This window comes from Embiotoca jacksoni, unplaced genomic scaffold (assembly GCF_022577435.1).
Source record: "Embiotoca jacksoni isolate LCO1_2020_lvr unplaced genomic scaffold, fEmbJac1.0.p SCAF_9, whole genome shotgun sequence".
NCBI classification, from domain to species: Eukaryota; Metazoa; Chordata; class Actinopteri; family Embiotocidae; genus Embiotoca; species Embiotoca jacksoni.
This window is the reverse complement of record NW_027185447.1, coordinates 15,651,607-15,666,127: the sequence shown is the minus strand read 5'-3', so window position 1 is coordinate 15,666,127 and position 14,521 is coordinate 15,651,607. Positions and strand designations below refer to the sequence as shown.

Here is a 14,521-nt window from a genome sequence, read left to right as displayed (position 1 = left end):
GCTGAGGATGGCAGTAAAATGAGGAGATTCTGTCTATGAGACAAAAATGTAGCTGTGATATATGGTTACTTCAATGGTCACACAAATTCATTTAGATCAGATAATTACAATACACAAGATGTCTTAATTTTTTTTATATCGCCATGATTTATAATAATGCATTGTAGAAATAACAATCTGTTGCATTTTCAATCATCTTAAATATATTCATCAAGGATATGAAATGCAGCCATTATATACAAATGTTACAGTGACAAGAGATGTTAATAAATCTTAAGATGAAAAATTGTAGTAGTTCCAAAACATAGATAAATATCTTTTACTTTGAAATATTTTGTTCTAAAGCCCCACACTGATTAAAAAAGTAAAATTAAAATCATCAAACAATGTCATTAGGATAATCCCAGGTGTCAAAACTTCCATATTAATATCTTGTTTCCCATGTTAACTTACTTTCATCTGGCCAAAGTGTAGAGGGTTACGGAGATCGTGAGCATAAACTACACTGACACCAATGTTACTGACTGTGGTCATCACTCCCTTGACGGTCACCGTGGCAACAGCTGTATTGGAGGAAGTCCAGCTGAAATTTCCGCTCCCTCCTGTCGCCTGCCACAAGCATCAGAGAACAGGAGTCATCATGTGCAACAGAATGAAACCTCATATTTAGACTGAATGCTAAAATGACACAAAACATCATGTAGAGTTTTAAATATGAATAAAACCACTGACTTATACGAGGTGTCATGTCAGAAAGTCTTTCCTATGACAGATTCAAAACCATACAAGCACCAAGTTTGAAAAGGAATATTTACCAATATTGAGTACTGATAAGCTCCAACTTTGGGCTGCCATGGAAACGTGAGAATACTGGGACTAAGAACTATGGGGTTATAGATTTCCACATCCTGTTCATTGTGGACAGGGTTGGCGAGTGGATGGACCTTTCCACACTGAAACAGAACAGAGGCCACAGGAAATGATCAAGTTCTCTCAAATGAAGTAGAAGAAAGAGGTAAAAGGTTAATGCAATAATTATATGAAATCCACACTGGCAAAATCAACTGACTTGGTCCACAACATCTCTCAGGGTAGCATCAATGAGAGTTAGGCCGTCTTTGAGCGCTCTGACACGATGATGTGATCCATTCAGGGAAGACTCCAGGATTTCAAAATACTCCTCAGGAAAATCGGTGTCAATCCGGACATTCTGCAAAGTCAAAATAAACCACAGACAGATCTTTTAAATGCTTATGCTTACAATTTATCAATAGCTGGCACAAAACAATGCTGGTCACGGTGTGTGTCTCAAAATCTACAAGGCGCAATCAAAAAGGTTATAGACTGACACTGTGATGTGCACAGAGCAGGGGGAGGCTATCGCCTTCATGAGGTGATATTCCAAGTTACATCGCTTGATCAAAATTAGAATCCGAGTGAGCAGTGGTCACAAAAATGTGTGCAACTCAAGCGATATAACTCTGAATTCTCACTACCGAAGGTTACAGCTTCCCTCGGCTCTGCGCAGGTCATGGTGCTGCACTGCGTTAGCACACAACAAGAGCAGCCTTGAAACTCTTTGATTGCCACTCGTATCTTAGAGGAATATTTTCACATTCTCAAGCAACATAACGAGCATTCACTCCAATATACAACTAAAGCCATAAAAACATGAATCAAGTGGTTTTACTGAATCTTACTTACATCAGAGAGGTAAATTTTGTTGCTGGATTTATCAAATACTTCGATGAGGATATCGTATTCCCTGCCCGTTTCGAGAACCCAACTGTCTCCTGGGTGAATTTTAAAACCTAGAGAATACAGGGGTCAGCTTTATCTTTTAAGTAATACACTGAAATATTTCTTATTATCTTTTCAATAACGGCAACAAACAGACCTAGGTAGCCTGGTTCAACAACATACAGGGTGCTGTTGGGAAGGCGAGACACTCCTTGCATTCGAAGGCCTAAGTAGATGTTGCTAAGGAAAAGTAAGTCAGGCACACTCATACAATGACAGCTCTACACTTGCTTTGGTTTTATCAAATGCACAGCACAACTTCCAGCATTTTAATCAGACTCTCTGCTCACAGATAAAAACACTTTAATCACTGCAGTTAAATGAGACAAATATATTATCAGCAGAAGTTGTCATGGCAAAGAACATTACATTATGCCATTATAATAAATGCTGGTGCGATTCGTCATAAGGATACTCTTGTGATCCAACACCACATTGATGTGTCCCAGTTGAACTGCTGTGACTGTGGAGGTGCTTTGATCCAGATCGGCCACAGCGACGTCTGCGTTTCCATTAGGGCCGACCACGCTGTTCTGAAGGTGCAGTTCATACTGATCACACGGCATAGAGAGCTCTGGGGAAACAAACACAGCTTCGCTTCAGAGATGGCTTTTCAGAAAGACACAAGAGATTTGAAACTGAAAATATGGCACAGCTGCTCCACTCATCCGTGGCATCAACGACTCAAACCACATTTCACTGCATCATTTTGCTAAATTGGTTCTTGAACAAGAGAAAATGTGAATTTTAAGATTGAATGATGAACATCACTCTTCACTGAGCAGAGTCAGACCTGTGATCGTGCCCTGTCTTATCTTCAGGACTCTGTATCGGATGGAAGTTCCCGCCAGCAAGTAGACGTCATGCGCAGGACTCAGCAGGATGTTCTCTAAGATCAGCAGCCTCACCTCTGCGGCAGCCACATCCTGTGGTATGGATACCATGGTTACAGAACAACACAGCTTCAGCTTCCTGCCTTAACAAACTACAATTAACTGATAGCAGTGTTAAAAATACTGATGTAAAAATCACACCAATAAAACTAAAGTGCACATAGCAGCCAGTTATTCTTTAAATATTTTGTATATCATTACTTAAAACAACTTTTCTTTCTTCTTGGTTGCACAATAACTAGTTTTAACATTCACTCAGATCAAAAGTCTGACAAGAAATGCAAGCTGCAAATTCATTGTAGAGAAAAGTGCAAATTTTGAAATGACTGGCTATATTTCGTGTTTCACACAGAGGACCTAAATTTAATCAGAACTTCTTCTACTCCACTGATTTCAGTTTTTCTTTTGAAAAGAGACCAGAAAAACCTTAAGGCTACCGATGACTGTAACAATAAAGTGCAATATTTCAACAGCCAAGAAATGTATCCTTTGCACAGCTTACCTTATACAGTGGCTCCTGTATTTTGGCCTTCAACTTAGCATGTCCTGTTTTCAGTCCTGATACCAGAATAATATCTCCCTGTTTCCCAACGCGCTCCATTTCAGATATGTATCCAGCGGGGGTGTATGTGGACTCAGAGAATTTAAGCACCCTTGAGGAGAGAAAAGGGACACATCGGTAAAAATATGCAAGACTGAACTCAGTGCGGCCTCCTTCATGTGACCTTCAAAAATGAGCAGTTTTCAGAGGAACCAAAAGAAATGCTGCACTGGGAAAGCGAGGATTGTTGTATCAATGGTTTTACGATTGGGTTAGCAGTCAGAGTCAGCTGATAACTTTGTCTACTTTAGGTTTCCTATTGGATTTTACATAAACCAGTGTTCAGTAGAGTTTGAGTGGATTATTAATACTTACCGTAATGAATTGTAAGAGTCAGAGAATCCATTCACATCTACATCCTTCACTAGGGTCCAGTCAAATACTAGACCAGCGAGGGTGCTGAAGGTGTTTCCTGCAATATAAAAAAGACGGATTTGTTTCGATATGTCTTTCTTCCACAATTCCTAAAACAAAACATGGGTATGTGAGAGTTGGTGAGGAACAGAGAATATCTGCATAGACCTTTCAACGTCCGTCATGAGACGGGGTTCACTATGCTTGAGTGCATAATGGACGCTGATCACACTTGTCTGAAAGCTCCCGGCAGTTACATTAGGAAAAACAAAACCAATAGGAATTTCATTTCAGGACGTCTGCTGACCTTCTGCAATCTACTCCATTTCAGGAGTCCAAGATGCACTTCGAAGCCAAAGCAAGCAAACAAAAACAAAAAAAAACAAAAAAACCACCACACCCTGGAGCAATCATCACAAAGAACCAGGCTGTAGCTACAGCTCATTAAACAAAGTGTGCCCGCCCTAAATGGAGCCAGTCGAACAGAACAAACAGTGTTAGCATGAGGGGAAAGAAAACACTGCCGAGAGACAGCTCAGTCGTCACGCCGAAAAGTCTTCAGAGCAGCAAATAAACAATACAATGTGGACTCCTCGCAATAGGAGAGCTGATTAATTCCAAGAAATGCTTGCAAATTACTCTCAATGTAAAGGGGGAATTCACCGAGCAAGATCCCAAACAGCCTCAAATTAGAGAGATGCTATCCTTTCATAAGCCAGCATGTGTCACCTTCAGAGTCCAGTGCATGAATTTTGAGTGCCAGTGGTGAGTCCTCAAGATGTAGCTCCCGGGTGGTGGACACGATCTGGATTTCACTGATGATATCGACAATAGCATCACACCGCAGCACCTGTCCTGTGACTGCAAATGAAAGGGAAGACAAAGCAGTTTAAACAAAGTCCATGAAACAATGCGATGCTCAGAAATAAATCCTTTGGTGTTTTATGAAAGACGCAGTAATGCCTGGCGCGTGTCAAAGCATAAAATCTTCCTCTGACTAAAACACTTTATCAGGAGTGTATGGTAATGACAGTGGTGGGTGATAGCTCTAAAGCTTCCTTTGCTCCGAGCAGAATTTTCTACAGTTATCATTCAAGTCAGATGTTGTGGCGTTTGTGGTTTGCCAAATGGGCTGTTGCATGAGTGACGGATCATATCAGATTATGCTTTGGTAAACCTGAAACGGCTGCAGTGAAATAGGGACATATTCAAAGTCAGTGACAGTGGTCCAAACAGATTACTGTTTGTTTGAAGGAGACATTTGAGATGTTTATATGTGAAAGGGCTAATGTGTCTGATTTTCACAATTACAATGCAAATATTCACAACTACCAGCATTTATGTCAGGCCAACAGTTCCACAGGCAACAGATGTTTTACAGCATTTCACAACAGCAAAAAAAAAAAAGGAAGAATGAACAAAGTAAATTGTGCAACAGGATGATGATTTGTATGATACTTTTTGGTAGATATTCTACATGGGTTTCTGTTATATGGAATATTATAGATTAGAAATCAATGTGATCCTAAATGAGTTCAATGAATCTGACATGACAGAGACAGTGAGACATGCTGGAGGTGCAGGTAACTGATTGAAGAATATGTCGTTAGAAAAAAAAATAAACCACAAACATTTTTGGAAGGGACCATCACCCCATAAAAAATGTGATAAAGGATCTTTTATGATTACTGATAAAAACAAAATTTACGTGCAGAGGCTTCTGTAAAAACCAAGCCAACACTAGCATATTACACCTATTCAGGAAATCTGGACTGCTTGAACAAGTATCTCGGATAATTAATATTTAAGGAGCTTTTTGCATCGTAACCTAATAAAACATAATTGTACAAGCAGTTTCCTGAAGTCACCACTCACTGGATATTTTTATTCCCGAACAGTCAAATTTCTTCAGTTTCAGTTTATTCTCAGCAAGAGATATAAAAAAAAAAACAATTACACATACAAATAATGGTTTCCGAGGTTCCGTAATTTTGCAGATGTTGGTCATTGTTGGAAAATTAGGCTGCAATAATCTACATTTTCTTAGTTTTTTTCAATAGGGGTTGCATGCTTGTGGACTGTTTTAATTATTTGTATACAACAATGTAAACATATCGTATTGTTCTCGTTAACGTTGTTATAATCATGTCGAGACAAACACTTTTTTGACTCGTTGATGTAATGTTGTCCTACTGTTTCGCAGCATTACGGTATGACTTCATTACGTGTCAAATATACACAGAAACAGTAGGGAGAGGTCAGGGAGCAACTTCAGCAATGTTAGTTTTGACAAAATATTTGAATGCAAACTATTGTTTTTATGCTGGCACATAAAACAAAAATACCGTTACTGAAACGCCTCAATATCTTATCATATATATTATATCTGACAGCACTTTTACCAACATACCCACTTTTTTTTTATTTTTATTTTTTAAATAAACAGTAAAATCTCTTTGAACACTCGCCTTTACAAATTATTGCTTAAGATATGAATTGAGAAGAAACCAAATTGCTGTATTTACCAACATCTTCAGCCAGAATGATGCTGGTCAGTCTGGAGGGCTGGGTGGAGAGAGCCTGAAGAACAGCCCTCCGGGAGCAGCCTCTGCCGGCCTCCTCATCCACAGCCTGGATGCTCGCTACCTCTGGTCTGGTGGAGGACCTGGAAGAAGAGGACCATCAAGAACAGGTCATGTACTTTGAGTGGAGCTACGTATTTATTTAGTCCTTCATTTGCCACAACAACAACGTCATTTCAACTTGTACTCATTATACAAGGATTTTTTTTTTTTATTTTTTTTTTAAGTAGCATTTGGGTTGAGATGCCAATTTATTTTTTTCAGATGGATAAATAAGTGAATTGAGGAAAAGCTAACAAAAGGACATTACACATGGTCCATGTGGCCTCTTCGTGCCCTTTGCAATCCGACACCTGCGCGAAGCTACTCACCATCTGTAGCAGCCTTCAGTAGTTTCCAGCGTGAAGTTAATTCTCGTACTTCGAGCAAGCGGCAGCAACACTTTGGGGATATTTAGTTTCGAGCTACCCTCCAGCGGATTCACGGCTGACGACAACAACAACAACAACACCGACACCAGTAATTTCACCGGATTCATTTTCGACCCATGAGGTAACCACATTTATTGGCAGCGGGGAAAAAAAAAAAAAAAAAAACAACGGTCGAATGAATGAACGCTAACTTTCGGTACTAGCTCGACTTCCTTCGGCCCATGAAGTGAGCTGTTTTGTGGCTCCGTGACAGACCTTCAGGTGAGGCTGGCGTCGCCCCGGTATGAAGCTGCGTGTCTTAAACCCTGAAGACGCACACGCTGCCTATCTGCCTCCCCCCTAGTTTCAGTTGGGAATCGAGAGGAGTTGACCGGCCACCTGCTAATGACAGTTACAAAGTCCTCCCGGCGCTCTTCTCTTTGTTTATCCTCAGAGATGCTTCAAACACACAAAGCGACTGTTAATTTGAGAATTCACAGTTTTATATGAACGCTCAGCTGGAGAAGAATAGCTTTGAGATAACGCATGTTTTGTACAATACCCGCCATTAGCAATAATTTGACTTCCAGTGAGCATGCTGGGAGGAAGCGTCACGGACAAGGGGGGGGGGAGGATGGAGCAGGGTGTTTCTTAAAGGTACAGTTTGTCTTTTTTTTTTTTTTAACAATTGAATTGAATTGTTTTGAAATACAAGTTAAGTACCGTGCTCGAGTATAATTCTGAGGAACCTCTACTTTACTTGAGTTTTACCAATATCCTGATTATTTATGTTTCAACACTACATTTCAGGGGTAAGTACTGTACTTCCTATTTCATTCAATTTTTTTTTTTTTTTTTTTTTTTTTACAGCTTTTTGACTTTCAAGATGACAATTTAAACGGAGTGGATAAGATAACAAGCTTTTAAAATGCAACGCATTTTTAAAGATTAAACTATCAGTCTCTAATCTTTTTGGCTTGACATTTTATAAGGTTAGGTTAGGTTAGGTTACTTTATTAATCCCCAAGGGGACTTTTTTTTTTCCGCTACAGCAGCATACAGGAAGCAATAAGATAATAATAGAATAATAAAAGCAATAAAATAGCAGTAAAAAAAATATAAAATGCACAGTATATACAGTATGTACAGTATACACCCATTATGTAATCGGAGTCGCATTTAAGATGTCTGTGAATTGTTAATAGCTCCTCAAAATAGTGATTTTGTCCCGTATAAAATTTCATTACATTTTCAAGTTATCCAATGTTTCACCAAAATAAAAGATGAAAGAAAAAGTTAAAAAAAAAAAAAAAAAGTAAAAGAGATTTATTTATCAGAGCTTTGTTTTCAGTAAATTGTCATGACCCTTCAAATTTCTCTGCTTTCCTTGGATATATAACTGGATATAAAGTAGTTCAAACTAGCTGATATTATATAGCCTACTACTTGTATAATGTCAGTCAAAGGGTCTTGGGACTTGGGACTTTAAAGATATTTTGCTACTAATATTTACAGTTGTATGTACTTTTACTTAGGACTTTCCATGCAGGACATGCAATTTAGTATTTTTTTACATTGCTGTATTGGTACTTTTACTGAAGTAAGGGATACCTCTTCCACCAGTGGAATTAATGACCCCACCCTGCAAGGCTGGATCACCAGCCAGATCACTGTGAACATGGGGGCTTTTAGGCTTTATCCTTTTAATTACACCTGAGGCATTCCTGTCAAAATTGAGGATTTATACCAATTCATATTTTTCCCATTCAAGCTGATGTTATGCTTACATTGTACATATTTCAGAAGTATTGTCAAACAGCAACGGCATCTACCTTTTATACACAATCATAACCTTGCTGAAGCAATACCGCTGAGTTACCAGTTCATGGGCATAATTATACAATCAAATCGAAACCAAAACCCCTTGAATTTATCCCACCTCTGTGATGTGATGTGCAGTTTTTATTGACAGTGTCAGAGAGGTGCCAATTAAACCTCAGTGTAGATTTTAGGGCTCCAGAAGAGGGATTTAGTTAGATTGTCATTTGACAAATCACTATAAACATCACAATGAAACAAAACAAGAGCACACCATTAAGATGGCTTAAACTTAATCATGAAGTGTAAACAACACTCAATAAAACTGACTTGGTTGATTCATAAAGATATAATTTATTACTGATCTTATCTCAACAGGTTATAAAAGTTTGCTTAGATAAATGGATAACTTTGTACGTATTTTTTCTCTAACCTGTACATGTTTGACTACATCGTTACATTTCCAATTGATCTACTGGTTCATGGACTCCAGACATGTATAAGAATGAAAACAAACATTCACTCCGTACTACACAATATATTCCTGCTCTGTCAAAACAGGTGGCTGAGAATGATTTGCAGGGCATTTAGAAACCGGCTGGCACAGACTGAAAAAATTGTTCGCTGGTCAAAATATATTTTTCATGTTAAACTACAAAATCATCCTGAATAATCAGAAGAGGCAGACACCATGAACATCTGGCTGCCAGTCATTACTCCATTGCATCCTTTGGTCTCAACCCCAGTTTTACTGTCTGGGGCTACAGCATTCAGTCAAGAACATGCAATGCACAACTTTTCACCCCTAGGTGTCACTAACAGCTACCTGTATATTGTCTCATCCTCAATGTTAATTTTATATCATCAGTGCCCCTCAAATGGTCCAGTATTCAAGAAAAAAAAATATAGCGATTGAATGTAGTATGGATGAAAATGAGCTAAATAGCAACATGACTGAAAGTCTAATACAGTACAAAATCAAGAGCAAAGCTCTAAACCATGTAATTTCCTTTGTTTGTTTTTGTGTAAGATCATTTTCTGGCATTCAAATTGGTGGGTGAAATAAAACATGAATTGTTAACAGATTGTTCATTATTCAGTTTGGCTGTATTATTTCTGATCCATCCTCTCATCTGCTTTGAAGTTTTTACAGAATCGCTCCTCCTGGAGAGATACAACTTGCTTAGCGCATACACTGCGGTTTTGAAGTCTTTTACATAATGCCGCTATGTGCCAAAGGTGACATATTGTTTGAGTCAGAGTGTATTAGCTATAAAAGCCCATCACTGACTGGTGCTGTGTTCCAGTAGGCTGGATTTAATAACAACCACATAGATGCAACTGCAGCAATTTACACGTGATATATATAGTGTACATTCACACTACAGAGGTAATGTGGTCTACAGTGGTCGGTGTTTCAACTTGGTTCGATTTTTTTTTTTCAATCTGTTTTGGGGTTGAAATAAAATGACATATCCTTCTTCAGTACAAGGATGCCAGCTGGGAATGAAACCTGAGAAGAAAATACCGCTCTTATTTATTTTGACAAGGCTGCACTGTTACTTTTAGTTTAATCTTTGTACCCTATCCATGGGCAGTACAATTGATGTTAGGAGTGAATGATGTAATGTCTGTGAACATGGAAAACAATACCTGAATGTCACGCTCTGTGACTGTGAACAGTTCACATGGAGGTTCAAGTCTAGGAAACACAAAGTGCAGGACTGAACTCCTTCCAAAGGAAATGTGCTTGTGATGTATTTGAGTTGTTTCTGGGCCTTGAATAGTTCTTCATGTGACTCATCAGATTAAAGCAGATTTAGAGAGCTTTGCCATCATAAATTAAAACTGAGGAAAAATGGGAAGTTCTCTTATGGTTATGTACTTACTTTTAATTTGTCAGAATTTTAGCATTTTTGATTTGATTAAAAATTACTGATTGCGGTACGTTGTGGTATAAATCAACAAAATATTTCTTAAAGGTTGGCCTTTCAGATTCCAATGTGTCACACCCACTTTAACATATGGTCAGCGGTGCAGCATCACGTACCACACCTGAAACCATCAAAGCCCTCCACCTCCACTATTAGACTAAAAGCATGCTGCAGCACCCTGCATCACAAATGGCTGCAGCTGCTTTTGCAGTCCTGTCTGGTGCCTCCTCATCTGGCATGCATCAGCAGTCATATACTTCCTGCTGTGAAATCAGGAACTTTACTTGGCTACCATGCTTGGCTTGGTCCAAACAAGTGGGTGCAGAAGGCTATAGCACTTACTTAAGCGCGTACTCAATGGCAATGTTCTCAACTGGTGGCTCTGCTTTCAGACGAAATGTAATAGGCTTTGGAAGGGTCGCTGCTTCAAATAGTTTGGGAAGCATGCAGTTTAAATGTCCCCTAGGTGTGAGGCACAGTAAAAACTGCTGTAGGTTGGCATAATAAAAGGTGTTACTATCCAGTGAAATCAGCCTTTGCCTCAGGGAGCTATCTTGTGTGTTCCAAGAAACGCAAGAGGACATGGAGGTAGGACTAGCTCAAACAATTACCACAGTGGAACAGTGTGATATACTTACAAATATCCAAAGGGTCTTGACTCTGCAGTTTTCGGTGCAGATTTATGTTTGGTGATGTTTGAATGAATTATTATGACAGAAAAAAAAAAATCCTTAAATATCAACTCTTCCCTTTTCACTTACAGATTAACATGGTGTAAATAAAGTAAAACAGGGAGAACAGGGTAAGTCCACAGAGCTGTGTTGTAAGTGTTAAATCCATTTACGCAATCTACTACATGCTTTGAATTCCCTTGCCATTTCCATGGCACGGTTATTAGGTCGATGGAGCTGAATGGGTTTGTGTTTGCAACTCTGTGCATTCATGATCATTGACAATGGAGGGGAAATCTCACTAAAGTGATTAAATTTAAACCACATTTATTGCTTAGTGAGTCACAACTCTTTATTCATTTCACTCTTTATTCGATCTACTCCCTAATAATAGCCCTGTTTGAAGTACTTTTTGACATCAGATGATATCACACTAAATGTGTTAAATGTTTAATTCACAAATGACGCATAATTTAACATTTTGCTGTAGCTAAACCAAGAGTTGTTGCATAATGGGGCTGCAGCAGACATGCAACTTAACTACAGCCTGGAAAGGCTTTACAAGGCTAAGGTGGGGAGTCACTTTCACCACATTACATTTGGGTCTTAATTTCCCTTGGTGTAGCCCCCCATAGAGGCTTAGTGCTCTGTCTTTGCTGGTTTACCTTAAAGACTTCCTCTCTCTTTATCACTTTATCTTGTGGACCCACAGCAGCGCAGTGATAGAAAACATATTTGAGTAGGCCAGAAAAACATTTTCATTCAGCAGGTTTACAACATTTTATTGGTCATTAGCCACATGTGAGGTTTGTTACTGGTGAACACTATAATTAGCAGATTGAAAAGAATCATCTGGCACGTTGTATTTGTGTGTACTTGTTGCCAGGATTCTGGCTGATGTATTACACAATGCTGTAATGAGCTTATGTGTAAGGATGATTGCAGTCACGCTTAAAAGATGAGCAATATATCAACTTAGACCACTTCACACACTGCCTCTGTGATCTAACAAAGGTGACGACAAATACTATCCAATCCACCTGTTTAAACAAAGGCAGAAGAGCGGGACAATGTATCACACAATGGAAAGATAACATTAATGCCGGCTGCATTAGGGGGCCCCAAGTAGACAATGATGTCACTATCACTGGCATACATTTTATTGAAAACCCAGAAGAAGAATAAAGCTACTGAACAGACTTCACTCTGGTCTTAGAACAAATAAACAGTGTATTAAACTTTAATTCAAGAGTGTAAAAAAAAAAAAATCAAAATGCCCATTAGGTGGGTTCTTACGAGGTACGGGGGCAGTCAGTGTGATTGGGCAATTATTAGTACCATAAGTCACCATTCAAACATGCATGAATGAGAAATTACAACAGTATGGGGTGCAATTTGCTCTCCCAAATTAGTGCGTGTCAGATGACATTATCTCACAGTCTGAGAGCCATTACTGCACTGAGGGTTCCTAACCCCTGAAGAGTCAACAGAGGTCAACTACTGTGGGGGGAACAGACAATTGGGTCCCTGCCTGCAACATGAGGAAATCTCTCTGGAGTCTGAGGGCCTCAAATGTTCCAAGGCATGAGGCATTTAGGGATTCATTTCTGTCCAACCACTTTTTTTTATTACAATAATTATTTATTGAATCTGTTTAAAGTCTACAATTCAGAACTAAAACCAGCATATGTAGTTGCTGAAACTGCTCAAGGGATAATTCATTTGTGATGTAATTTCCAAAACAATCTGTCAACAGAAATATTACTGCAGGTGGCCATGGGTAATGTGTGTTGTGCAATTTTTTGTCATTTGTACAACATCTGGGGAAGAAAGGCACATGTAAACCTGTAATACCTTTGATGGTGATTTTACTTGATCCTAATGGCCGGGAGCTGAGGGGCGTTACTTGGCTGCACAGAGGAATGACAACAGCATCCCAAGAGAATTGCCAGCTCCACACGTACTTAGCTCATGTGTCCAGGTTATTAATGATCATATGAATGGGAGGTCGTGGGATGAACTTGAGTTCACTGGACCTCATACATCTTTCTCCTGTTGGGGTATAACTCAACACAAGTTGAGTAACACGTATGAGTCAGGCTAAGATTGACCCATACAAATCAATACAGCTGCCATCAGTGTGACTCCTGCTAGGTTGTACAAGTCACTTTTGTAGATGTAGACATGCTTAGAGGATGATTGGTCTGGTTTATGTCCCTGGGTGGTGTAGCTTTAATCAACACTTCTCAAGTCACAAACACATATAAAACAGAGTATATTTAGCTGAATTGTGAATTAAATAAAACATAAAGACTTCATTTAACCAGGACAGATGAGAACCTGGGGGGTCATCATCTTGTGTGACTTGAGCAGTTCTGCCTGCATTTGATTATAATGAACAGAGAAAAGTAATAATAGGGACACTGACTCATCGCTGTCATTGATTAGTCAAGGTAGAGCCCTGAAACAAAGTGGCCACTGGCCTCACTGCCCCCCTGTGCCTGCCTGATCAGTCTATTCATCCAACTAGGCAGCTTTTGTCTATATTTATTCTCACTATGGACTTAGTGACCCTTAAGATCAAACTAGGAGAAAACTCAAGAAATAGGTTTGTGAGACTTCTTTTGGACCATGCAGTATATCAGGTTTGAGTCATTACTGCTGTAATACAGTTATCCTACCCAAAAGATCACAGACAACACGTGATGTCTAATGATGCTTGTATGAGCTTAATTCGTCACAAGGAGTAAACAGATAATATGGGACCTAATTGGAAACTGCAGTTTTCAAGGTTACTTGTGCAATATGTACAAAAACAAATAAATTACAAGTCTGTGATTTTCACGTCATTGTTATATTCCTTTATAGCCTACTATATCACTACTGGCACTCTGATTTCTTTTAATCAGCATTATATTCCCACAGAGACACTCACACAATTAACTTCAATACGTACTGAAAACACACATTTTCTCCTGACGCCTCTCCAAGTTGTCTTTTCTCATATTTTGGGTAAATTCTAACGTAGAAAATGAAACAGAAATCATTTCGGAAAAGTTTGAAAATAATTCGATGAAAGTTAGTCCCGCCCCACTCCAAAAGAAAAGGGAGCGAAGGCGCTCCCAGCCGGAGCCTGGGCATAAACTTTACGCACAAGTGTCCCTCAGAAGTACACCAGCACTGCGAGATCAGGGACGAGAGGTAGGCAGCGTCACTTTTATAGATAAAACCTCTCCATGTCATCGATAGATTTGATACATTGATCCCACGGGGCATAGATATTTAGATTATACGCTGTGTGCTGTGATCAGTCTAATGTTTTTGATCATGGATAACATTATTTCGAGAGTTGATTTAAATCAGCTGTTTCTAGTTGTGTCGTAACTGTCCGATGAATGAAAATAAGCGGTTATGTTTTTGTTTTTTTTGCTCTGTGTGTACCGACTGCAACGTACAAA

The 14,521-nt window shown here is 39.1% G+C and overlaps 2 protein-coding genes across 3 annotated transcripts in view; one reads left to right on the top strand and one right to left on the bottom strand.

Annotated features, from left to right (window-relative positions):
- nup210 (nucleoporin 210) overlaps nucleotides 1-7,215 on the bottom strand; it is a 28,077-nt gene extending 20,862 nt beyond the window's left edge. For both annotated transcript variants that reach the window (XM_069140676.1, XM_069140679.1), the window contains exons 1-12: nucleotides 6,602-7,215; nucleotides 6,174-6,313; nucleotides 4,378-4,509; nucleotides 3,610-3,706; nucleotides 3,196-3,346; nucleotides 2,594-2,726; nucleotides 2,216-2,374; nucleotides 1,898-1,966; nucleotides 1,705-1,811; nucleotides 1,070-1,210; nucleotides 816-953; nucleotides 454-609 (exon numbers count right to left, since the gene is read on the bottom strand). In XM_069140676.1, coding sequence (XP_068996777.1) covers nucleotides 454-609; nucleotides 816-953; nucleotides 1,070-1,210; nucleotides 1,705-1,811; nucleotides 1,898-1,966; nucleotides 2,216-2,374; nucleotides 2,594-2,726; nucleotides 3,196-3,346; nucleotides 3,610-3,706; nucleotides 4,378-4,509; nucleotides 6,174-6,313; nucleotides 6,602-6,792 — 1,614 coding nt within the window. In that variant the 5' untranslated portion in view covers nucleotides 6,793-7,215. The remainder of the gene's footprint in view (nucleotides 1-453; nucleotides 610-815; nucleotides 954-1,069; nucleotides 1,211-1,704; nucleotides 1,812-1,897; nucleotides 1,967-2,215; nucleotides 2,375-2,593; nucleotides 2,727-3,195; nucleotides 3,347-3,609; nucleotides 3,707-4,377; nucleotides 4,510-6,173; nucleotides 6,314-6,601) is intronic.
- The window catches only part of LOC138192960 (fibulin-2-like), a 32,326-nt gene continuing 24,451 nt past the window's right edge, over nucleotides 6,647-14,521 (top strand). Inside the window, exon 1 of the mRNA XM_069140690.1 lies at nucleotides 6,647-6,782. The gene's annotated coding sequence lies outside the window, so the exon portion shown is untranslated. The remainder of the gene's footprint in view (nucleotides 6,783-14,521) is intronic.